This window comes from Rhinolophus ferrumequinum, chromosome X, assembly GCF_004115265.2.
Source record: "Rhinolophus ferrumequinum isolate MPI-CBG mRhiFer1 chromosome X, mRhiFer1_v1.p, whole genome shotgun sequence".
NCBI lineage: Eukaryota > Metazoa > Chordata > Mammalia > Chiroptera > Rhinolophidae > Rhinolophus > Rhinolophus ferrumequinum.
In genome coordinates this window covers 9,812,162-9,837,757 of record NC_046284.1, presented here as the reverse complement: position 1 = coordinate 9,837,757, position 25,596 = coordinate 9,812,162, and the positions used below count along the sequence as shown (strand labels likewise).

The window sequence follows — 25,596 nt, the reverse complement described above, 5'->3', positions numbered from 1 at the left end:
CCTTTGAGCTCCCTTCTCCAGACTCTCAGAATGACATGGATTTAAGGAGCTGACTCAGGAGGCATCTGCAAGCAGTAATTTCCAGATAACACTGTTACTGCAATTACCAAGTTAAGAGAAGCCTGTTCAACCACTACTTGGGCAATTGATAAAGTAATGGAAAAAAAAAACACACAGATTTACTTTGTCCTGTGGAGACAGAATGTTTGTGGGAAGCAGCCCCCACATTCCTTGTAAGCAGCTTTGTGCTGGGCTATGGATTGTGGGTTATCCCAGTGTTTTTCACCAAGCGCAGCTTCCGACTGGCCTGTTTTCCTGTGGTAGTTCGTTCTTTGGCTTTGCAGTGGGACTTCATGCCAAGAGAACTCACTGGAGACGAGAGACAGATCAGGCTGTTGTCCCACATTCTCTCTCCACTAAATCACAGTTTTCTTTCGAGGGAAGGTGGCCATTGTGAACCTGTCAAACTGAGGCAAGTTAAATGGGCTGAAGTGAAGGCTCCTATTAACAATAGCAGCTATCTCTGTCAGTTGCAAGCCCTCAGACAGTTACAAGGCAATTTAGCCCTGATAGGTGGGCGATTAAAAATAACAAAAGGCAAGAAGAATGAGAGGGGAAAAATAAAAAAAATAAAAAATTATTTTGAGGCCTGAAAACCGAGGGGGCAGCCAAATATTCCACACTTGAACCTAGCCCCTAGTTAGTGTGGCAGGCCGGGGGACAGGGCATCTTCCCTGAAACATCCCTGGATGGTTTCCTTGGCCAGGTCTGGAAATAGAAGGTGGGCAGTGGGGGAGATAGAAGCAAGGTCTGTGTGGAGTTCCTGGTGTGTGTTAAGTCCTTCATGCTGATGATTGGAAATAGGGTGTTACTGGAGGTGGATATGTGTGTGGAAATTCCCTCTGCATGAAAAGGAGCAGTGTGGACAGTTTGTACAGTGTTGTATCTAAGATTGTAAAGGTTAGACGATAGACAACCAGAAGAGGATTAAAGGAAAATTATCTCTCAGCTCAAGGGAACCCCGATTTAAATTGGATTTGTGATCTAACATTTGCATTACCGTAGGAGCTGCACACTAGCGCTAGGCTCTGATAGGAGCCTGGCTACCTAATCCCATGTGTCAGGGTCTGGAAAATCGATTAGCTGCTGGAGCACCAGGCCGGGCATGGACTCACCAGAGGAGAAAACGCTGTGATCCTGGGTGGCCTGCACATCAGGGCAGCGAGTACTAACTCCTTTCCCCAACCTCGAAATAGGGAAAAAGAGTTGCAGAGTCCCACTGTACCTATGCTTAACGAATTACTGTGTAAAACAATCAGCTGAGGACCAAATCTGCATCCTCATCCCAGTTTCTCCTTTAACTGCTCCAATGGAAGCCTCCTTCTTATCAGTCCTGATGTCTGCTTAGATCAACTCATTCAAATTGTCAGCCCACATGAAACACACGTCTGCCGGTGGGTGTTGCGGGGGTAGGGGCAGGTAATTTGTCCTGTTGAGAGGGGGCCTCCACTTAGACAGGTTCCTTTCTTTACTGGTCTTGGGTTTGGAAATTTTGAAACCAGGGAGGGGGTAGAGCATCTTCGCTGAAGGATTCTTGGCCTGGTCCCCATCCCATCCAGACAGCTGTCTCTTTAATGTAATGCTTTGTCTCTCCTGAAAAAGACACAACCCTTTTCCCCTGGTGAAGTTTCTGCTGGCTGTATCAATTACAGGTTTAACGTAGGAAAAAATGGAGGGAGAAAGGGACCATGTGGGGAAAAAAACAGCTGTTTTTCTCAACAGATGTGAGTCGGAATGCCTCTGAGACCTTTCTGCCAATCTCTGTCATGCAGGGCAGTAAATGGAGTGGTTGGGGACATGGGGTTTGACATTAGGCAGGTACAGGTGGCGTCTCAGTTCTTCCTCCCCCACTTTGCTAACTGTGTAAATTTTTTAAAATATCAGCTTTATTGAGGTTTGGATACCATGAAGTTCACCCTCTGAAAGTGTACAACTGGATGGTTTTTAGTAGCCACAGAGTTGTACAGCCATACTATGTAGTTCCAAAACATTTACATCACCCCAAGAATCCCCATGCCATTAGCGGTCACTCCGCATTCCCTCTTGCCCCAGCTCCTGGTAACTAGTAATCTCCATTCTGTCTCCATAGATTTGCCTATTTTAGACATTTCATATGGATGGAATCATACAATATGTGGCCTTCTGTATCTGACTTCTTTCCCGGAGCATAATGTTGTCAAAGGTCATCCATGTTGCAGTCTGGATCAGTACCTCGTTCCTTTTTATGGCCGTATAATATTCCATTGTATGAGAGACCACGTGTTACTTATCCATTCACCAGTTGATGGACATTTAGGTTGTTTCCACTTTGTGTATATTTCCTGATAGCTAATGATATTGAACATCTTTTCTTGTGCTTGGCCATGTGAACATCTTCCTTGGAGAAATGTCTATGTAGATTCTTTGCCCGTTCTTTAATTGGGTTGCCTATCGTTTTTTGGATGAGTTTCCAGGCTTCTTTGTGTTTTCTGGATACTAGACTTATCAGATATGTGACCCACAAATATTTTCTCCCATTCTGTGGATACTCTTCTTAACTTTTCTGTCTTGAGTTTCCTTACCTAAAAACAAAGAAAACACAAGTACAACCTCCCAGATTTCTCGGAAAGAGTCAATGGAATGATCCATTAGTACACTTAGCAAAGCGAATGTCTGGCATATATTAAGCTTTCCTAAATAAGCCTTAGTTATTTCTAGCTGGTATTAGCTACCTTAGATTTGTTGTGAGATTCAAGGTGTGAGCCTTTGAGTCATCATTTTATTTCTGACATGAGTGACATGAAAGATTTGGAATGTTTAGATTTCACTAACATGTTATTCCTAGAATGACTGAAGCAGTTTTATTTGGGGGTGATTACATTTTTATTTTGAACATAGTTTATACTTCTAGAAATTAGTTGATAACTACTGGCCAGTATTGGAATCTGCCACTCTCCACATATCTATATTTATAGCTGTTTCTTTCTCTATCTAGACAATTAGTTACCCATGAATTGTGAATGCGAGTCTAAGAATAACAGGGTAAAAATAGCCTAGTGTTGAGTCAGGTATTCAGAATTGGCATTTTCTTACCTAAAGCCAAATCATGAAAGAATAGATCTCTAATTCCCAAAGATGTTTACCTACTGTGTTTGAAACCTATTCTTTTTTTTTTTATTTTATTTTTTAAATTTATTGGGGTGACAATTGTTAGTAAAATTACATAGATTTCAGGTTTGCAATTCTGTATCACATCATCCATAAGTCACACTGTGTGTTCACCACCCAGAGTCAGCTCCCCTTCCATCACCATACATTTGATCCCCCTCACCCTCATCTCCCACCCCCCAACCCCCTTACCCTCTGGTAACCACCAAATTACGTTCCCCAGATTAATTTTCAAACCCGTGGCTCTCTGTTGTTGCTTAAACTGCTTTCTAAAACCAGAGACCTGGTGGTTTCTTCTGCAGTAATTATTTTAATGCTGCTTCTGAATGTGTTGATATAAGAAACTGCCTCCAATTTGTCCTAATATCAGTAACAATAGAAGTAGTAGCATTTGTTAAACACTCACAGTCATACCCTTTTCACACATTATTTCAGTTACTTTTCACAACAACCATGGAACAACGTAAATATCAGCAGCCTCCTTTTAGAGACAAACAACAAAATGGAGGCTCAGAAAGGTCAATCAGCTTGCCTACTTTTGCACAGCTAGTCAATGCAAAAGCCTTGACTAGACCCTTAGTGCATCCAACTCCCAAGTTTTCACATTTTTCTTTATGTAGTGTCACCGCTTAGGAGTTTGGATTTAGCAGAGCCCTTGATCATTAGGCACCTGGGTTTTTTTCTGTGTTTCAGAATTAGAAAGTCAATCCTTTCTAATCCATTGATAAATGTAGCACTTAACAATTTAGATCTGTATGTGACTCACCTAGCAAGAGTGGGACCTCCCCTATCTTGACAATCCTCCAATTTCAAAACTCCAGTTTTTCTTTTGGAGTCTATGGCAGTGCTAAAATGATGGCTTTACATGTATTCAGCAGGGTCACCGAGTTAAGAAACACCCACAATATATTAGTGAGCCACAAAGAATTGTTTTGCAATAAGTTGAAATTTGGAAAGAGATGGCCAAAATGACTGAACATGGCTGGCTTTCCACATCAATGTGATTGTACCATGTGCTATCATTTATAGTGTAAACAAGTTTTCTGCAAAAGCTAAATATATCATGCAACTCATTTAACATGCACAGAAGGAGCTGTTAAATTATTTCAGTCCCATTACTCAAAATGTTCAGAAAATTTCTCTGTATTAGAGCCAGTGCAGGATTGGCTCTGTAGCCAAGCACATCAACATAAATGTTGAATTCCCGGGGGAAATGCATGCCTCATATTGTTACTTAGGGAAAATATATGTCCAGACATTGTGGAGCCCCTTCTAAAACAATTCTCATTTTGTTAAAACAATAGGATCAAATTTTCAATCATGTTACCCAGCATCTCTGCATTTATAAAGCTTGTAGGCAGACGTGAATGTTGATTAAATAGTGATGTGTTTTTAAAGGATTAATACGTTGTGAAAGGTGGAAGTAGAAACTAAGGTTTTTCATGTCACTTTCTAATTTTGTCTTTACCTACATGGAAAGAATTCTGTGTGGAAGCCATATGTGATACCTCAAAACTGTTTAAATTGGAGCAATTAGCAGAACAAATGGTGTCATTGGATGATATTAGTCTGTTTGTGTTCCTTCTGTCTACCCAGTGAATCAACATTAATACAGATTTTTAGAAACACTTGAAACAGTCATCTGTGATTCCATTTTTGTTTTAAAATACGTATTTAAAAATTGATCTAATCTCTCTACCTACTAAAACGTACTTTTAGATTGATAGTTTTCCGTTACATGTTCCTTATCCAGAAAGGATGTATCCTTCTCTACCTAGTTTTTAAAAGGTCTGGTTTAGGAATGGGTATGAAATTTCATGAAGTATATTTTTGGCATCTATTGAGATGATTATATGGTTTATATCATTTTATTTGTTGATGACGTGATATATTATACAAATAGATTTCTTACTGTCAAACTGTTTATGTAGTCCTGGAATCTAGTAGATTAATATTTTATAATATGCAGTTCAGTTACATTTTGTGTCAATTTGAATTTTAGAGATTTGAAAAAGTTGAAATAATAATATCAATATAAACTGTCTTTGTACTCAAAAAAAATGGATCTACTTCTATTTCTGGCATGGAAAAGCTATTTGTGGCAAAGGTACAGCTCTTTCTGCAACTTTTGCTTTAACATGAGAACACATCTGTCTAGTTTTTCTTGTTTCCAAATAAAATGGCATCTGATGTGTTCAAGAAAATTCAGGCTGAACTACCTTGAGCGAATCATCCCAACAGATGATAAAAATTCCGTGATCCCTATGCCCTAGGGAGTTGAAGTTATCTCATTCAATGATTACAGCGATCCTAGAAGGTAATCCCACTTTCACCCGGGTGCTCAGAAGTTCAAGGGATTTGATCTAAGATGTCACAGGTAGTGAGGGTTTGAAGCTGGGCCTAGCTGACAGCGAAGCAACCTCAGTCCCTACCCTGAGCCCTTCACTGTGCTCAGGAGCCACATGCAAATCAGCTGGAGACTTTGCAAAGTTACTGGTCTCCTAAGGTACTGAATGTTGGCCACATGTGTGTCCTTGGATGCAAGCTATGGCTAGCTCAGCTCACATCCATCCCTCCTGGCGGAGAAAAAAGTTCATTAGCTATTGTGCTCATTATAATGAGACTCCCAGCCTTTGTTAGAACTTATATGTGGGCGGCACATTTGATATGAAACATTAGTAAATGAGTGTGTTCCGCATGGTATCAGAATCTAAAAAGTAGGTCCTATGCGAAGTAGTTAGCGATGGACCAGGACGTCTGATGGCATAGGGGCACAGCTCTGCCGTGGCACTGTGGCCACCCTGCATGTATCCAAATAAGCCGTGTACACTGAGGCTTGAAACACAGCTTATCTTAGACTTGGCAGAGCATCTCATAGTCCTCCCAGAACAGGAGAGAACAAGAACATCTTGAGATGTACTTCAAGGCCATCTCCCATCCGGGCCCTCCACCCCCACCCCCAGCTCCTCTGGGAGGCTGTCATCAGACAATTTTACATCACCTCCCAGGTTCTGATGAAGTATGGAATGTTCTGTCCTGCCCACTGCAGAATCGCCTGCAGCTTATAAAACCCCTTAACTGAAATCTGGAGTGGGATCCTCAATAACAGACTATCCCACAACTTGTTCTGACGTCATCGGACCCCTTTTGTTTTAGTGTCATCCTTTTTGGTGTAGGGGTCAGGAATCAGGGGGACCTTTGACAAATCTTCCTTTCTTCCATTATGTCAGTACTAAATTGTGTGAATCTAAAAGTAATTCTGTATCTTTGTCAGTTGAATCCCTCGGGCCTTGACTTCGGCCTTTCCTCATCTTGCATGTGTGTGCATGACAGGTACCCATGCTCACCTGACGGAATGCTCACAGGGGTCCTGGGCTTCATATGTCCCAGAGAGTATTTACAGCTCTAGGATTTTACAGGGGTGAACATTGTCAATGTGGGTTGTAAGACAGTCTGCCTCCTTCTACCCTAAACAAAAGTGTGCGTTCCTGGGGGCGGTGGGGGGGGGGGCGTCATTTTGATGCAACAGAAAGTCTGAGCATATAAATCAGGTGGCCTTTTCATAAACAATTGAGCAACATTGCTGTCAACATTGTAGTTGGGCCTAAATTGTCAGTTTTGACTATTTTGCTTAAACAATCTGAAATGAAATGTGAATTCTTTGTGCATCAGCATAAAAGAAATCCTATCTGCTGTGTCAATTCAGGTAAACAGCCCTTCTCCACAATCTTCTCTCGAAATGGGTTTGAGAACAGTTTAAAGTCCTCCAACTAAAGTGCCGTGTTATCAGTGGCTGAGAATTCACAGTGCCTCAGATCTAACTAAAAATGGGTCCTTGCCCCCACTGAGTTTAATGAAAGGCACGATGGCTGTCAGCGGGCACGAGTTGTAGGGCACTTAAAAGCAACCTAATATTGCAGTTGTTTTGAAGAGTTTCTTTAGATAGAGACTGATAGCCCAGCTCCATAAAGGAGTTCTTTACTTAATCCTTCAACAATTAGGAGCTGAAGTAGAGAGATAAGAAATAAAGTACCCTCTGTGAATGGGAGGTTCTTTGGAGGTAACCACAGGGGTTTCTTCTCTCCAATCAGCTGTGGTTGCTCTAAGAAGCTGAAGGAAGGCTGAGAGGGACAACCCCAAAAGGAAGGCTTTGTGACAAGAAATCAGCCTTTCCTTGTGACTTGGGAATGGAGCCAACCAGGTCTGTCTCCAGAGAAAATGATTGAGCACCAGATCTCTGCCCGTTAGCAAAGATCCTACAGATCTCAGAGCCTTGGGAGAGTGAAGAGACATTTTTCAGGGGGCAGCCTAGTGTAAGGGAGTGTGTACGTGCTTTGGAGTGTGGCAGAACTGGTGATATAAATTCAGTGACCTCAGAGTGGCTAAGAAGACCTTGGATGTCTGGATCATCAGTGTCCCAATTCAGTTGACTGTAGTTGAGACATGTCTCTATACTCTGGTCCCTTTTCTTCCCCATCCCCACTATCTTATGCCCTGGCCCAGGCCACCACCCTCTGTTATCTGGATACTACAATGGTAGTCTAGCCAGTTTCCTTCCTACCTCCTTTCAGTCAATCAGGCCTTGCTCCCAGAGATCTCTACTTCTGACTCTTTGTGTCCCTTCCCTGCTTAAAAACTTTGATTGTTCCCCCTCCCATTGTTCTTTAGACAAACGCATGGCCTCATCTCACCCCAATCTATCTCCTTAGACTCATCCCCTTTCACTAGTGCCTGCAGGTAGTAGACTCCATCCAGACCAAGCATCCCACACTTGCTGAAACTTTTGGTACTTCTTTTCTCCTTATGCTGTTCTTTCCTTTCTTTGTCTCCTGGCATTTCATTCTGCCTTCAACGCATTGCTCAAAGGCTTCTGGCTTCTGGGTAGCCTTCACCAGACTCCCCAAGTAAACTTAGGCATTTCTTCTTTGAGTCCCTTCTTACATGCCTCTGACATTGAACTTACGACATTGCATTGTCATTGTTTATGAAGTTTCGTGCTTGCTAAAGTGCAAGCTTATTAGGGGAAGGGACCATGACATACTCATAGTTGCTTCCCCAGGGCCAAGTATAATCATGACAAGTAATAATGATAGTAGCAGTATTATTGAGTGCTTACCAACCATTTTACATATATCATCTCATTTAATCCTCATACCACCCTTCTAAAATAAGTACTCTTATTGGCTCCATTTTGCAGATTAGAACTGAAGTTATGATACGTAACTTGCTGGAGTCCACACTAAGTGTCCACACTTAGGGGTTCAAATGCAGCCCAGCCCTGCTCCAAAACCTGTGCTCTTAAGTGCTACAGTGTTGTTTCACCCACAAATATTAGGCCCAGTAAATGGTCTTGAATGAATTCCTATTACTCTACTTGGATGACTTTCCCTATTGCCCAGTATGACTTAAAGGAAATTCATTAAAGATGCTTGTGCAGTGCTACTGAAGAGGGCAATGTCAACTATCAAAGTTCATGCTTGGCATTTTTTCTTAAGACAAAAGATTCTCTTTTCCCCTTTGGAATGATCCCAACATTTGTTTTCAGGTCCAGGTTTGTCTGCTGGGTTATGGTCTTCTCTGCGGAAATCCACTCATAGATATTTTCACACACATACCCCTGAAAAATGATACAATAGTGTTTTGGTATGTGTAACATTCTTGAAAGCCATCTGAATTCTATTAGGCAATTTGTCATTTGCATGATAACTTGAGTTCCCACATTGGGAGAAAATTACATAACCCAGAGAAATATACCAAGAAAATGAAAATCAAATTCAAAATAATGACTGTGGAGCAGAAAATTGGTATTGTGCTGAATTTATGTGATCAATTCTAAGGAAGTCCAAGGTTGAAGAGGTAGCACTTTGATACAAGTCAATATTCATATGCATTAAGGCTCACGCTATTATATATGTATTCAATATAGATATAAATCCATATATACCACATCCAGTCTAGATAAAGGATATTTACTCTTTTCTTTTTCCTACTTTTGCCTTTTATGTACTCAGCACTCTGGCCAAACAGACTATTTTGCATTTCCCGAATTTCTGAAATAGATACTATTTTATTCCCATTGCACAGAAGAATAAACTGAGGTTCAGAGAGGTTAAGTAACTTGAATTCAGGTCCTCTAAGTAAATCCGACGCAATATACGTACAGCCACAATTACCTCCAAATAAGACTATTTGACTAGATGAATTGTCTTCACACTATGTTCCTCTCATCCCTGGGACCCTCCAGAGTTCCCTCCTAACCTGGCTGTGACCAAAGCAGCACTGCTTTAATCTCTTCTGCATTTGGGATTCCTTCTAAAGTTTCACCTGGTAGGTGGAGGGTTCTTGAATTTAAGAGAATTCAAAAACCATTGGCTTAAAGCAGCAGGGGTCAGCAAACTTTCTTATGTAAAGACTCAGATAGTAAATATTTCAGGCTTTTGGGGGCCAGGTATTCTCTGTTACAACTACTGAACCCGGCCATTGTAGCACAAAAGGATAGCCGATATGTAAATGAATGGGCGTGGCTATGTTCCGATACAACTCTCTTTATGGATCATGGAATTTGAATTCCATATAATGTTCACGTGTCATGAAATATTGTTCTTCTTTTGAGATTTTTTTTCTCACTCATTTAAAAATGTAAAAATCATTCTTAACTCAGGGGCAGAGCAAGAACAGAGGGAGGGCTGGTTTGGACTGAGGGCCTCAGTTTGCCAAGCCCTGGACCAGATGGTCCCTAAAGACACTCCCAGTTCTCCTGCTGAGGAACCAGAGTAACTTTATGAGATGCCCATTTTCTGACCCCCTAGGAGGCACTCCTCTGGTATGCATGCCCGTGGCAGATCTGGTATGCATGATCTAGTGTAGACCCAGGCAGTGGGCCCACCGCGTGGCACTGAGCTAGAGGGCCCTACCGGATAGATCTTGGAGGTTTATTCCTATGGAATATAAACTAGATCTTCAAACTGTTTGTCACTGCCACAGCCCTCAGACTGGAATTTGCCAGGATTCCTAGGGGCGTGGTCATAGAATCAGTCTTTTAGGTTAAAACCTTGAGAAAATTAAATGCAGCTTCTCCTGAGAAGAAAGGCTGAGCACCTTTGCCTCAGGGAAACAGAATGAATGCTTTGAAAAATATCACCACCTCTTTCTCATCGCCTGCCTTACTACCAACAAATGATTCAATGCTACAGAGAATATAAAGCAGTAGGTAGGAAAATATATAATTCCCTGAGTAATTCTCCACTGGTCATGTTTCATTCCTCCCAGCCTACTTTATGAAGAGGAAGTGCCCTTTAAGGAGTCAATAGGGCTAAGTTATTATTCTAGAAGAGGGCCCATAGTAAGACACTGCCTGGTGAGAAGGCACAAGTCTTGAGGTATCCCACACACTCTGAAATGCTCAGCCCAGCTCAGCTTCGTTCTTCATTTGGGGCCATAAAAAACTTACTCTGATTGTAATAAGCTCTGGACACTTATATAAAGACAATAATGTAAACTAGCCCCCAAAGACCCGAAAAATAATTGTGACAGAAGCTACGGCTTCTAATTTTTGTTTAGAGTCTAAAACCTGAGTGAAACAGCCACCACATCCCTGCACAAGGGAGATGTCAGCAGTGACTCTTATCTTCAACACTAGTCCAAGTCCAGTCTCCCAGGGTGGATTATAGAGAACAAGGCTCAGGCTATCAGATGGAAGCCACAAGAAAGCACAGGGCAATTCCTAACTGGCAGAACATTCTAACAATGAAAGCCACTGAACAATAGAAAGGTATTGCCTGCTGCTCCTCAGAAAATGGCTTACGGCCACATGTTGGAGATGTAGTTATCGCCCCTGGGTGGCAAGGTGAAATCGATAACACATACAGGCACTTCCTACTGTAAGAGCCAGGGTCCATCTGAGTATCAGTCACCTACATTGCAGCTATTTCCGTGGATACCTGGAAGCTGAAATCCAGCCAGTGTCAAGTGATACACCTGATAAGCTGTCTGCCATTTTGGGCACCATTTTGTAATTCACAAAAAGGCACTGTGTAGACTTGCAACCTATACATTCAGGGTTCTGAAGGTTGCTTCTGAGCAAGGGTTCTGGATCAACTAACAGCCTCCGAAGCCCAGCCTTAAATACAGATGTTAGAACCAGGTATGTATCGGAACTTCCTCCTTAGAGTGAGTGGCCGAAAGACAAGGTGCTCAAGGTTAGTACAACTTCCTATGGGAACCATTCCTGGCCTATTTCTCTGGATCTGCAGGTTATCCCACATTTATAGGCAGCAGAACATCAGACACTCTTAGTATTATTATTTTTTGAACTCTCACTTGGAACTGTCTGGCTGTTTCCTCTTGCAATAGGCTTTCAAATTGCCAGATATCTTAAGTGCTCTGAGAGGATCTCAGCAAACTCAAAATAGCCATGATGGGTTTAGACCCTCCTAGAAGAGTAAATTCAAGCCCTGAAACTTTCCATACTGCTTAAGGATCTCTGAATCTCTCCTCATCTGATCAAGGGCTTCCAATGATGCTTGCTAGTTGATATCTCTGCTAGTCTTTGGGTCACTACCAGAGCTTTTTAAGAATTATTATTCCAACATGTTTAGCAACTTTTCTAAGGTAATCATGATAACAACAATAGCAATAATAACCAAAATGAAAATAATAGCTTCCTGTATTTACTGCTAGACAATTTGTATTTTCTTTTTCTAATCCTTCCAAAAATTCTCCAGAGTAGCTATTATTGTGAGAAAGTTGAGACTCAAAGTGTTTTATTATCTAGTTCAAGAGAGCATACTCATTAGAAAATCCTGTATCTGTTCTCAGATCTGTCTGGCTCGCAAGCCTTTGCTCTTAAACCCATGTTGCTTCAACTAAAGGTTTTATCTCCATAGAAACTTCTGTAATAACATGTCAATCCCTCTATTTTTTTTCCTCTTCAAAATCATCTAAGCATTCCACTATGTGAAGTGGCAAGGTTTATGGAGAGTAATCCTATGATTTTATGGTTATGACCCACATGGGACCTGTCACGTCATAGTGCCCTAGGATGTCCCAGTGCAAAGAGCCCCTGAGGCCACCACGTTTAGCTTGAGACCCAGAGATTTAGGAACAGACAAGACCCTAGGCACAACTCCCCTTCCTTCTCCAGTACCTTCACAGTCTTCTTTTTGTTCATTCCATCTCATCTGTCCCAAATTTTGTTATGTGATCCTCTCTTCAGGGCAAGGACTTGTTGACAAAGTTTTCTGGACTGTTTTACTTCTTAATACTATAGCAATCATAAGTCATAGTAAAAATAAAACAGAGAGAGTTTTCACACAAATACAGATTTTGTGAACTACTAGATCCTGTTGAACAAGCATCTGAAGTCACTCAGGAGGTCTACTGTGTTCTGTTTTCATCTAATTGAAAAGTAGAAGAACAATTGTTGTTTTTTAAAAGTTACACACGCGGAGTACAGCATTAGGAATAGAGACAGTGGAAATGTAATGGCTCTGTGCGATGTCGGAGGGATAGTGGATGGGGGGCGGGGGGTTCACACAGTGTGAGGGATACAAATGATAAACGTCTAAGTATTACTTTCTCTTGGGCACCTGAAACTAAAAAAAAAAAAAAAAAAGTTACACACGCAGGCATACATTTATATGAGCGTAATTATTTTGCATTTTGGGATATCCAGTGTGTGATTAATTTGTCTATGGAATTATAACCTCATGAAAAGAGATTACCATTTTTCTGCTGAGACTACCTTAACCGTAATGGGTGTGAATGGTACTGCTATAATAATTAAATCCAAATCTTCCACTTTCCCTAGAGTAATGGTCAGCATTAGCTATGGATGGGAATGCAAACAAGTACATGTATATTCAATAATAAAGCTTAATAGGTCAGGGAAGGAGTGAAATTAAATGAATGCCTAACACTTCTAGAGATAACTAATGGTAGTCTGCCTTCCTAGTTATTTCCTCGGCTTGTGTTTACTGGGACTTGAATATATGCATCAAATTGTCCTTTATTAACAAACAAACCCATACTAAGCTTGTTGAACTAGGAGTGTTTAATGGCAATCACTATTTAGATTGGCTGTGTATTTCCAAAATCATACAATGGGGAGCCTTTAATTTCGATGTTAAAATCATACAGAGTTGAGTGAAGAATAAGATATCTGCTGAGTTCAAGTCTTTGTACTCTGGCTCTGGATGTACTAGTTCTACCTAAAGGAGAGTAGCCTGAAGACGACCATTTCTGGATACAGCTTTGAGACTCCATGAGACATTTCCCAACTCACCATAGCTTACCTTTAGATTGCTCAGTAAATTTAAATGAGAACAAAATCTCACGAAGACTCTGCTTGTGATTACTTGTTAATAGTATTAATGAGGTACACTCTTTCTAACTGTGATGATATATGTCCAAACTAACAATGACACCCGGCATTAATTTTGTATTTTCATGAAGAATTTCACATGCAAGAGTTTAATTAGTATCCCATTTAACAGATGAGATATGCGGATAAGAGTCAGAGACAGTAAATGTCTTACCCAAGATATCAGAGTTTACGATTAGGCAGTTGTTGAATCCAAATATATTGACTCCATGTCAATATGTTTTCTTTTGTGTTTTTTTGTTGTTGTTATTGTTGACTTTGTTTAATATATCGTCCTTCGTAAATTATACCATCTAGGAAAACATTATATACTCTCAAGTTCTGGCTGAAGATGGCATGGGTTCCATGTTTACCGTCATGATTTCTTTGCTGCATGGTCATGAATAAGCTCCTTTACCTCTCTAAGGTTTGGTATTTCCATCTAGAAAATCGGGCTAATAATAGCACCGCCTTCTTAGGGTCCAAATGGCATGCTTCTGATCAAACACTTAGCCCTTTCCCTGATACAGAAATGGATACTCCAAATGATAGGAATTATTTTCATTTATTTTGCTAAACACTTAGATATAAATTAACACATAGCCATTGCCTACCTGTATTTACTCACACACACACAGACACACACACAGACAGACACACACACACACACACACACACACACACACACACACACACACGGAAAATAAAGCCCTTCATGACCAGCAAGAAAGAGCAAAGAACGCTCAGAAAATTGTAATCAGTCCAGAGAGGCTAGGACTGCCCCCACTTGAAGCCTGGAGACACGGTCTAAAGTTGTATTTACTAAATAAAAATATTAACACCAATTGATCTTTGAAGGTTGTGTATCCGGAATTTTAAAATAATAAACACTCTTCCTTCTATAGCTCAAATTTGGAGATAGAGCTAGTGGCACTGGAATTAATATCCCCGTAGAAACAAAAGGTTGTATGTACTCGATAAACAATTCTGAAGGTGCTAGTTCATCACCAAAATTCAGACCACTCGTATTTTTCAGGTACCTTGCCTTAGGAGAGAAAGATTTCTTATCCACATCATGGGTTTACATCTCTTGGATCAAATTTTACAGGAAAAGATCAGTCATATATCAAAAGGTTAATGACTAACCATTTCTCGCCCAACTATTTTGTTGCCACTGAGCTACCACAGTACAGAGGGCACTGAAAAGTAGTGGAAGTTCACTGGTCCTTTTGACTCTGTCATCCGGAGAGCCCCAGCAGGCTTTGACAGCAGCCTCTGGAGGGAGGGGCTGTTATCATACCCCTATTCTTTCATGGGAGACTCAGAGCAATCCTCATCTTTTCCTGTAGCAATCCAATGCCACGTTCCACCTCCACAATGATTGATCAGTACATTTATTATGCTTTCAGTAGTAAAAATATATAGACTCCAGTCATCTCTGGAGATGCTGAAATAGTCCTTTTTTCCCCTCTTGATTTAGGGGAAGGTAGAGAGGGAAGATGTGTACAGAGTATGACATAAATATAAGAGCTCAAATATCTAATTAGCTGAAAGAATCTTGGTTCCTTCTGCACCTTTGTCAGAATTGCAGCTGTCAGATTGTAGCTCCAATATTTTATCCTTGTTGCAAGATATATCTGAGGATGATTTAGAAAAGACACTTTCTAACACGAACACCACTCTGGGTTTTTTTTTTTTCTTTTCTTCTCTTTTCTTTTTTTGTAGGATGCTGGAGGATGACCTGAAGCTGAGCAGTGATGAAGATGACCTTGAACCTGTGAAGACATTGACCACTCAGTGCACAGCCACTGAGCTCTACCAGGTAGGAACAGCTTAAGGCTTGGTTTGGGACCTAAATGGAGGGACCAAAAGGAACTGGAATGATTTGGCCATCCACAAACCTACCTCCTGCTTCGTCTCTGGGCTTTGGAGAGAGGAAAATAAGCAAAGTGTTCGGGAACAGGTCAAATCAGCTCACACTTTCATTAAAACTACAGTAAGGAGAAATGCTTTCACCTCCTCCCTCTGCTTCCTCTTTAATGTACACAATACTGACCATCAGTAAGCAATTGAGATTCTTTCCCTCTCTTGCACAAAGTAGCCTCTTGAGTGAGGTGTAACTTTCCTTGAATGACTCCAGTGTGAGGCTTGAAGCCCGCACTCATCATTCATTAAAATATGAATTTGACTTCTCCGGTCACGTGTCCCGGGTCCACCACTTCAGAATACAGCTGAGAATCAGTACTCAGCATCTTGCAGTTTTCATGAACCTTCAGGCAAAGGCATCTGGCCAAAGTTTGCTGCTGTCCTGTCTTATTCCATTGTGCATTACAAACATTTACAGTAGTTACCACTAAATTAGGTGGCAGAAATGTGTGTGTTCAGCATCTCCAATGAGACTGGATTCTTGATGTGCCACGGCCAAGGATCATTTATGAATCATGAGAATGGCAATGTAATGTGTGGTGTCCATGATCCCTGGGATGTTTTCTCTATGACAGAGAAGTGTCTTGCTTGTGTGGTCCCTCTGGGTGTGCTGATAAGCTCAAATGAGGAACACAGAAGGATTGCCTTTTTCTTTTCTTTTCTTTTCTTTTTTTTTTAAGCCAGCGCCTGACCAAATTCTTTCTACAGTGAAGTCTGCTAAGTTATAAAACTGCAACCAGACTGTTTTCAGGAATGCTCATGCACTGGTATTTCAAGAGAGTTAACAAATATGGAATTCCATATCACTAAATATTTTGTGAGGAGCCTGCGAAGAAAAGCTTAGGAAAAATTCTCAATGCTTACCTATTCCATTCTTGTCCACAGTTGTTTATCTCACTAGAACTCCTACCATCCAGTGTAATTTTTATAACTCGAACACATCATTAATGTTATGTCACCAATTCTTTCTTCTCCTTTACTTCCCCCACTTTATTTTGCTTGTTTTTGATAAGTATGTAAAAACTGAATCTCTGTAACTTTGGTGCTTTATCAAGACTAAACACAATTGTCTCCCAGGGGCTTGCTGTACATTTAATATACAGAATGCAAGCAGTCCCTCTCCTACTTGAGTGATGGGCTTCAGAGCAAATGTAAAATGAACATTTAAATTCCAATGTCTGCTATTCCTGCTTTCTGCATCGAATGGGCCAATGACAAGAGCATTGTATTGGCAAATTAAAAAAAAAAAAAGCCTAGATCATTGATTGTGATAGATGCAACATTACATTTTAATGGAAGTATGTAAAGCAGTAAACAATGTGAGAGTAGATTTTGCAGGTGGACTTCCTCTCTATGTGATTACATAAATGCAATCTGCTGTTTAGCTTCTCAAGTTGTTTTCTGTATTAACCCGAAGAAGTAGCCCAAATCTGGGTTTTTAGAATGTATGTGGTGACTTTGTGTAAATGCTAAGAGGCTTGGATAATCCTGCTTGGTGAGTTGGAAGCATTTCATGGCATGCTCTCTTTAGACCAGTCATGCCTTCCTCAACAAAGCGTGTCATTTGAAGTGGAAGTTGAACTGGAAGAACTAAAGGCAAAATGACAACTTATTCCTCTTAGCTGGGTTCAGGAAGCAAGAAATGGGCACAAGGTTATAAACATTTGCAAAAGCACCCTCCGCATAGAGTTTGAATACTAGTTAAAAGGCCAGAAGGATAAGGCCAAGAGAGAATGTGTGTGCCGTACCAGAAGTGACAGTGACAGCCATGTTTGGTGAGCTCTGGCTTTATGAGGCCTAACATTCTTTTTCAATGATGTGTGGGTTGAAATCATTTTTCTTTTTTTTATTATGGTAAAATGCACATAACATAAAGACTCACCATTTTAAAGTGCACAATTCAGTGGCATTTAGTACTTTCATAAGGCTGTGCGTCCATCACTAGTTCCAGAATATTTTCATCACCCCAAAAGGAAATCCCACATACATTAAGCAGTTACTCTCAATTGTCCCATCCCCTTAGCCCCTGACAACCACTAATCTACTTTTTGTCTCTATGGATTTGCTTATTTCATATAAATGAAATCATACAATATGTGACCTTTTGTGACTGCTTTCTTTCACTTACCATAATGTTTTCTAGGTTCATCCATGTTGTTGTTTGGATCAATACTGCATCCTTTTTGTGGCTAAATAGTATTCCATTGTCTGAATATACTACCTTTTGTTTATTCATTCATCCCCTGATGGACATTTCAGTTGTTTCCACCTTTTGGCCATTGTGAATAGTGCTAAGAGCATTTGTGTCTAAGTTTTTGTCAGAACACCTGTTTCTAGTTCTTTTGAAATTGCATCTTACAATTCTTTTCAATTCTTTCAATTCTTCCACCTAAAAGCGGAATTGTTGTCATATAGTAATTCTATGTTTAACTTACTGGGGAACTGCCAGTCAAGTCTGAAAAATCATTTTCTTTTCAGATGAGATAACATAGTGCCATGTAGATAATATAGTTATATTCTCTCATTTTATAATTGGCACCATCATACCTCCGGCAACATCAGGAGGAGTGCTGAGAGCTCCCATTTATGGAGCCTCCCGATGTGTCCAAGGGGCCAGACCACACCATTAATTTGAGCTGACATTATACTTAGAAACTTTCTCAGACCCCAGTGGCTACATTCATACAGACATACTCGTACAAAAAAGCTAGTAGCTTTCTGGAGACATCCTCAAATTATCTCATCCATAATCATTGCACCTGGAATCACCTAAAGGGACCCAAACTGTCCAGGTGTAGTGAGTACACACTGATCTTTTCCAGAAAAGCTCCTAAGACATTGTGCTATGATTTACAACATAAAGAATCCTAAGAGAATGCATTCCAAATGCAGATATGAAAATGAAACACAGGATCAAGATGTGTCAGTTTCTAATTTGACATCTCAGTCCTGAGTGTCTCATAATCAGAACAACCTCCCCTCTTCCTGCCCCAAACCCCCACGCGTACCCTCCATAGTAGTTTTAGCCATGCTGAGCAGGTCCTGTGCACAAACACCGCTATAACAATTAGGATGTGTTTAAATGCTAAGCATTATTCCTGTAAATGAGAAAGTGGAGCATGAGGCCAGAATGGGAGAATTATAATATACAAATTACAGGTGCCGAATGGTCAGCTATGGAGACCTAGGGTTATAAGAAAACATCTCTAACAAAAGATTTTCCCTTCTAGACACTCTTAAAATCAGAGGTACACAATCACATATGTTCATGGTGTCACTGAAAAAGTGACAGTGATTAGACCCGTAAGTATTTGTTAAAAGCTTCCGTGTTCTCTCCACATTCCCCACTGCATCTTGCTTTCTCAGTTGAGACTATTTAGGAAGCAGAAATGTCCATGCTGTCTTCTAAGGTGGTATGGCAGCGCTGGCAGTGTGGGGAAAACGATAGATGTATAATCGAATGGGTTTGAATCCTGGCTCTACCACTTGCTGGGTGACCTTACACTAAAGACTTCAGTGTCTCTAAAATGGAGATAGCAATAGCAGCTACTTCGTTGGGTCATGGCCATCATCATTATCGTCACTACTAATGGCAACGTAAAATGTTTCATATTCTTGGAAATGCTAGATACGTTCCTTTCCCTTGTCTTGTAAGAAATGGGATGTTAAAGAGAGCTGTTAAGTGAAGTACCTGGAAAACAGCCAGTATGTGGCAAACTTGAATGAAAAGATTCTGTTTTATCCTAACGTGTACTAGCTGTGTGTGCCTGGCCGTGAGGAAGTGTAAGTATAGTCATCAAGAGCATGGTTTTTGAAATAGAGATGCCTGGGCTTCAATCCCAGCTCCATCACATACGAACTGCATGACATTGGGCAAGTCACCTACTATCTTGTAAGTCTCCGATCTCTTACCAATAAACTAAGGAGTATCGTAAGGATCAAATGAAGATTGTGTGTAAGAAAATGTGTGTTTGAAAACCACAAGCTCTATACAAATAGGTGGTTACTCTTCTTTGCGATCCTTTAAAACATTAAGTAGCACCTGCCTCATTTGGATCTGTTGGTAAATAGATATTGCCCTTCACTTTGGCCTTGACGTCCATAGGGATCTGCTAGGAACTGAACTGAATGTCCTAATTGCCGCTCAAAGGCAACTATTGGATGTGAATGATCTTTCCTCCCCTCTGATCCCTGACAAGTTTTAAACCAGACACCCCAGGAACAAAGGTCAGGTTGCCAATGACACTGCACCAAGTCCTCCAGGAAAATTACATGTCTTTAAAAGAGAGGTGTTTTTCAAAGGACTGACAGAGGTGGAGCGTTGAGTCATGCATTTTGATCGCAGCTCTTACTTTCTTTTTCTGAGCTATTACTCTGCCCTGGTGGAAGGCTGTACTTACTTTGGTGTTCTCTCAGGACCTCCCCCGAATGGGAAATAATCATTTGAAGTTGACATTGGACATTGGGATATTCCAGAACCGTGTTTGAATTGGATGCAGCGTTTTGTACTTAGTGTCTGCAGAAACATATGTGTTGCAATACATTCTTTTGGAAGTTGGATATCAATAACGTGGTTGGGATGTGGGGGCTATATGATGTCCATTGGCCAGCTGACTGAATTTTTCCTTCTCAGCTGCTACTGTTGACATCAGAGATGTCAAGACCAACCCTGGCCTTCCCCATACGACACTTATTGAATTGCCATTTTCAAGCCAGTCATTCAGGGTTGAGAGCGATGCTGTGATGAGTCTCCTGGGATTTGGTGAGAGAGTGGCGTGATGCAATAGGACAGGACTTGTGGGAGTTCATAGGTGTAGGGCTCGCTGCATACCCTAACCTCATAGTAGCTATCCTTCAGTTTTCCTTTTGAGCAAATATTTCTTATGTTTCTCGGGATTAAAAGAACCCATGAAAATGAGGGGTTAAACCTGGAATCAATTTTCATTTACAGCTGAGAAGCAGTTATTGATGCCATGCTTGCAGTTCAATAAAAGATCTAAAGATACAGACCTAGTGCTTCTCTTTCAAAATAAGCAGCCTAATCAGTCTCAAATGTTTTTTTTTAACAAAGAAATTGTATTGACAGGTTTATTAAAATTGGTATCTTTAAAGTTTTAAGCTATCCACAATTTGACCTATTCCAAAGGCTTCTAGAATGTGTGGTGACCAAACTCTAGTGCTCCCTCCAGCACATATTCATAGAACCAGGTAAACATCTGCTTAATATTTCATTGAATGATATCATGATGTTTGATTTACGCAGCTCTAAGCACGCAATCTGTTATTATACTCTGATGGCAGGATGGGCTGTGATACCTAGTTTCTGAAGCCAGGTTAGAAACTAGGTATCATCTCAGGTTGGCATTAGAGCAGCCGCCTTTCGAAGTATAAAGGCCATTAAAAAAATAGGTATTGTTAGAAACCGCCTTTAGGGCATTTTAATATTAATACATTCTTGTTATTAGTGCGAATGAGACTGAAACCTTAGATAACTTCATTTAGCCCAGTCAGAAGTTCAGAATATGGAGACTATGGCTGGAAATGTTCAGTCAGTGACCAAGCTCAGCTAAAGGACTCTAAGTAAAGCTTGGAGTGCTATGTTAGTGCTTTCAAAACAGCTGAACAATTCAAATTTGCTTGGAGCACGAAGGGATTCTAATGAGTTTTGCCTGGATACATGATTGTAAGTAGCCCCCATGTAACGCCATTTTGTTTAACCCAATCCTCTTTCTTTTTCTGCCTAAGGATTGCCCTGGTCCCCTTAGAAATGCACACTTAATTCAAGGCACATTACTGGGGACATGTGGACTTTTAGACTCGATGCTAGTAGCAGAGCTGCACCTCAAGCATGTTAACATTTACAGAAAAATAGTGTCTTTCTACCTCGTTCCTTCCACTTGATCATTTTTTCTTTTTTTTTTAATTCAACTTTATTGGGGGGTGACAATAGCTAGTAAAATTACATAGATTTCCGGTGTACAATTCTGTAATACATCGTCTATATATCACATTGTGTGTTCACCTCCCAGAGTCAGTTCTCCTTCCATCACCGTATATTTGATCCCCTTTACCCTCATCTACCACCTCCCTTCCCCTTAACCTTGGGTAACCACTAAACTGTTGTCTGTATCTATGAGTTTTTGTTTCTTCATTTGTTTGTCTTGTTCCCTGATAATTTTCTTTGTCTGCAGATCACTAATTACCTCAAACACAAAACAGCTTGCTTTTAGTCCAGGTTTTTGCTTTTGGTTTCATGTTTCATTGGATTTTGTCTGCTTGTTTTTGTTGTTGTTGTTGGGCCAGCTGACAGTCTAGGTTGTTATTTGATCATTGCAAATGAGATAAATTCCATGGTAGCAGAAAATCTGAACATTCTGGCAGCTTTGGGATGTGTCCTTTATACCTGTGATGGGCATCAAACTTTCAAAACATAGTAGCCCAGTTAAATTCAAGCCCACTTTTATGTTTCAAGTTCACTAATGAAAACAATACAATAAACGTTACTCCTGCTATCAGCTGGATCTTTTGAAGTTCATGTGCTGTAGTAAATGTGTGTGTTGAGACAACAGATACCCTTCCCTTCTGTAATCGTTCCTGTTTTTTTAGTTCCAGTTCCCCCTCTTCATGCTGAACAAGTTGTTACCTCCCTAAGGTTCCCCTGAGTTTCCATTTACTTTGTTATCAGCAGAGAGGCCAGCCTGTCAGAGCTATAGAAACAGCAGATGGATTAGGATGAAGCCAGGTGCAAAATAACTTTGATAGAGTCTTTTAATGTAAACAGTTTATCTGTCATTGCCTTTCATTCAAATCCCCCACAAAATGATCGAGTTTGGATGTTAAGTTTGCAGAATAGAGATGAATAAAATTCATAAGTTGTCATACTCTATATCCAACAATTAGAGAATGAGAGGACATATTAATTTATTCATCAAAGACAGGAAAGTAAATAGGATAACGTAGAAGGTTAATAGAATAACATTGGCCTTCATATTCCCAAGATTGTGTTTCCCATTTGGCTGTTTGAACGAAGAGACTAGATTAATAAGAAACTGCTTAGGGCTTGTATGATGTGATTTTTAAAATCCTCCAGGCAAGTCTGTGACTGTTTAGAAACCTACATGCTGATTTTTTTTTTTGTCATCGTGATTAGGTATTCTACTATTAGTACCAAATCTTTTGATTTATAATCTCCGTAGATTACCTTTTTATTGTAATCTCAATAAAATGCTTTGAGCACACAGCGATGCAGAGCAGCACAAAGTTTGTACATGTTGTGTTAGTCACGGTTGATGACCAGATACTAGCTAATGTCCATGATAACTTGTGAATTATCCATTTATGAACATTTTAATCACAAATCCAATGACTGTTTTGCCTTGCTTAAAACTTTTCTCACAATGACCTGAAATCAGGTATTGATGAGGGTATGCTGCTTGCCCCAAGAACAAACAGAAACAAAAATGGATAGAATCTGTTATTTCAGAATAGATAACTCTCATGTAGGACAGGGATGACCGCACCCTCTGTCCCCACAAAGAGCACGTGGCGCATATCTGACCCTATACAGAGGGTGGCAGGGCAAATAGCAGCCACCTCTGGGAAAGTGGGGATCACTAAGTTGACTGGAATTACAGTACTAGAAGGAAAAGGCATCACCATGTTTCCCTTGTCACTCACTATCCCTGGGCTCAAGGAAGTGGCTAGACAGGGTTGGTCCTCTCTCCAGTCTCACCATGCTCCTTGTTTGGTTGAAGCATATTCTTTTCTTAGTTCCTTTCCTCACCCCAGTTTGGACCCCAAATCAGTGATGGGAGCCTGGAGGTTCTGTCTTGCAGTCATTAGCTAACAAACCCCGGGCAATGTACCAGGTGTACCTATGTTTATTGGAAGTTTCCAAATCTTGAGTTTAATGAGGGTTCTAGCATATACTAGAGCAATATGAACATCTCGAGTAAAAGCTGTGTAATAAAGCACTTTGCCAAACTGAAAACGTAAGAGTTTTGCATTTATATATGCTGGCTTTGAAAATTTGACTGGGGTTTTGGTTAGGACCCAAGGAATGCTTTGCTCTATCCCCCAAATATCTGCCATCTGCTGGAAAAGCTACCAGGCAGGCTGTAAACACCCAGGATCTCGTCCTGAATGGAAAATGGAAGCTGTCTTATTCTTTAGCAGCTATAATAATTTTTTTCAATTCATTTAGCAAAATCAAAGAGTACAAGCAGAAACATTGTAAGTACAACGAAGAGGTGTCCACATTTGAAGTTAGCTACCAATCCAAGATTAACCATTCAAAAGTCAAGTGGATGGGCAGACAAAAGCAGCAGACCCTTCCAAAATGCATGGGGTGGCATAACCCATATTTCTCAGTTGTCTCATAGGAGTCTTTGGAACACTAGCTACAAACATTTATAAACTTCCTAGTAAATCTTGTTTCTTGCTGATGGAAGTGGACTCAGATTCCATATTTAGCCCTGAATCATATATGTATATATACAGTCATGTCTCATATGTTCTGAGAAATGCATTGTTAAGCGATTTCCTCATTGTGCAAATGCTTAGGGGCCACGGTGAGGAGAACAACACAAGATTAAATCATGCTCAAGAGAAAATGGTGCAGTTAAGACACTGTGTGAATGACGCTGCTGCCGGCAGAACACAGCGTACCATTTGACAGCAAACTTCTCTATATGTAGAAAGCGTACACTATAAATAATTATAGAAAGTATAGTATAGTAAATACATAAGCCAGTAACATAATTGTTTTCTATCATTATCAAGTATTGTGTACTGTACACAATTACATGTGCTAGACTTTACACGACTGGTAGCACAGTAGGTTTGTGTAAATCAGCACCACCACAAACACATGAGTAATCCATTGTGCTACAATGTTACAATGGCTACGAGGTTACTAGGTAATTGGAATTTTTCAAGTCCTTTATAATCTTTTGGAACCACTGTTGTATATGCCATCTGTCATTGACCCAACTGTTAAGTGCCACAATCATGACTGTATACTGAAATACTTGTGTGTATATTAAAATGTAGAGTACCATACCTTAAAATGACCATGGAGAGTCTTTACTCCAGCTTCCTAATTTTGTCAATAAGGACACTTCAGCATGGAGGTGTCAGTCAGTTGGTATTCAACATTGTATGGTAAAAGGAAAAATGTGTGTGTGTGTGTGTGTGTGCCCCTGTTCCTGGCACAGAACTCCTAAAACCCTTATAGTTTCCTAAGTGATGAGCATCTTTTGTTCTAATATTTGGTCTTTGACCTCAGTTAATGAAACAGGCTACCAAATCCCTTGGAACTTCCTGGGTGATAGGGGTATCTTTGGTTCTAATGAGGTGACTGGATGGGCTTCTGGATGGGAGCTGGTCACCAGAAAGACCAAACCATGATTAGAACCTTGGAACTTTCAGCCCTGTTCCCCCACCCTCCCTACTTCTCTAGAGTCGGGAGAGGGGCTGGCAATGGAATTAATAATTGATGATGCCTACATGAGGAAATGTCCATAAAAATCCAAATAGTATGGGGTTTGAAGAGCTTTCGGGTTCAGCGATCACATCCACATATAGGGAGGGTGATGCACCCCGACCCCATGGGGACAGAAGTTCCTGCACTCGGGACCCTCCCAGACTTTGCTCTATGTACCTGTTCACCTGGTTATCCACCTCTGTCCTTTATTGTATCCTTTAATAAATGGGTAAACATTAGTAAAAGTTTTCCCGAGTCCTATGAGCCACTCCAGTGAACTATTTGAACTCCAGAAGGGGGCTGTGGAAACCTCTCCTTTATAGCCATAGGTCTGAAGCACAAGTGGCAACCTAGACTGCAACTGGCATCTGAAGTGGAGGGAGGCAATCTTGTGGGACTGAGCCCTTCACCTGTGGGATCTGATGCCATCTCCAGGTACATAGTGTCAGAATTGAGCTGAAGTGTAGGACACCCAGCTGGTGTTGCAGAAAATCGCTAGGTGGGGTGAAAAACACACACCTGGTGTCAGAGGTGTTGTGAATGTGGTAGTAGTGTGAGGGTAAAAGAGAAACACAGGTGGAAGACTGCTGGGTTTTCTAATACAGGTGTATGGAGACAG

At 40.7% G+C, this 25,596-nt stretch overlaps 1 protein-coding gene across 8 annotated transcripts in view; it reads left to right on the top strand.

The window, feature by feature from the left end:
* The window catches only part of AFF2 (ALF transcription elongation factor 2), a 475,172-nt gene that overhangs the window by 349,459 nt on the left and 100,117 nt on the right, over positions 1–25,596 (top strand). For all 8 annotated transcript variants that reach the window (XM_033116400.1, XM_033116364.1, XM_033116409.1 and 5 more), the window contains one exon: positions 15,293–15,389. In XM_033116400.1, the coding sequence (XP_032972291.1) occupies positions 15,293–15,389 (97 nt within the window). The remainder of the gene's footprint in view (positions 1–15,292; positions 15,390–25,596) is intronic.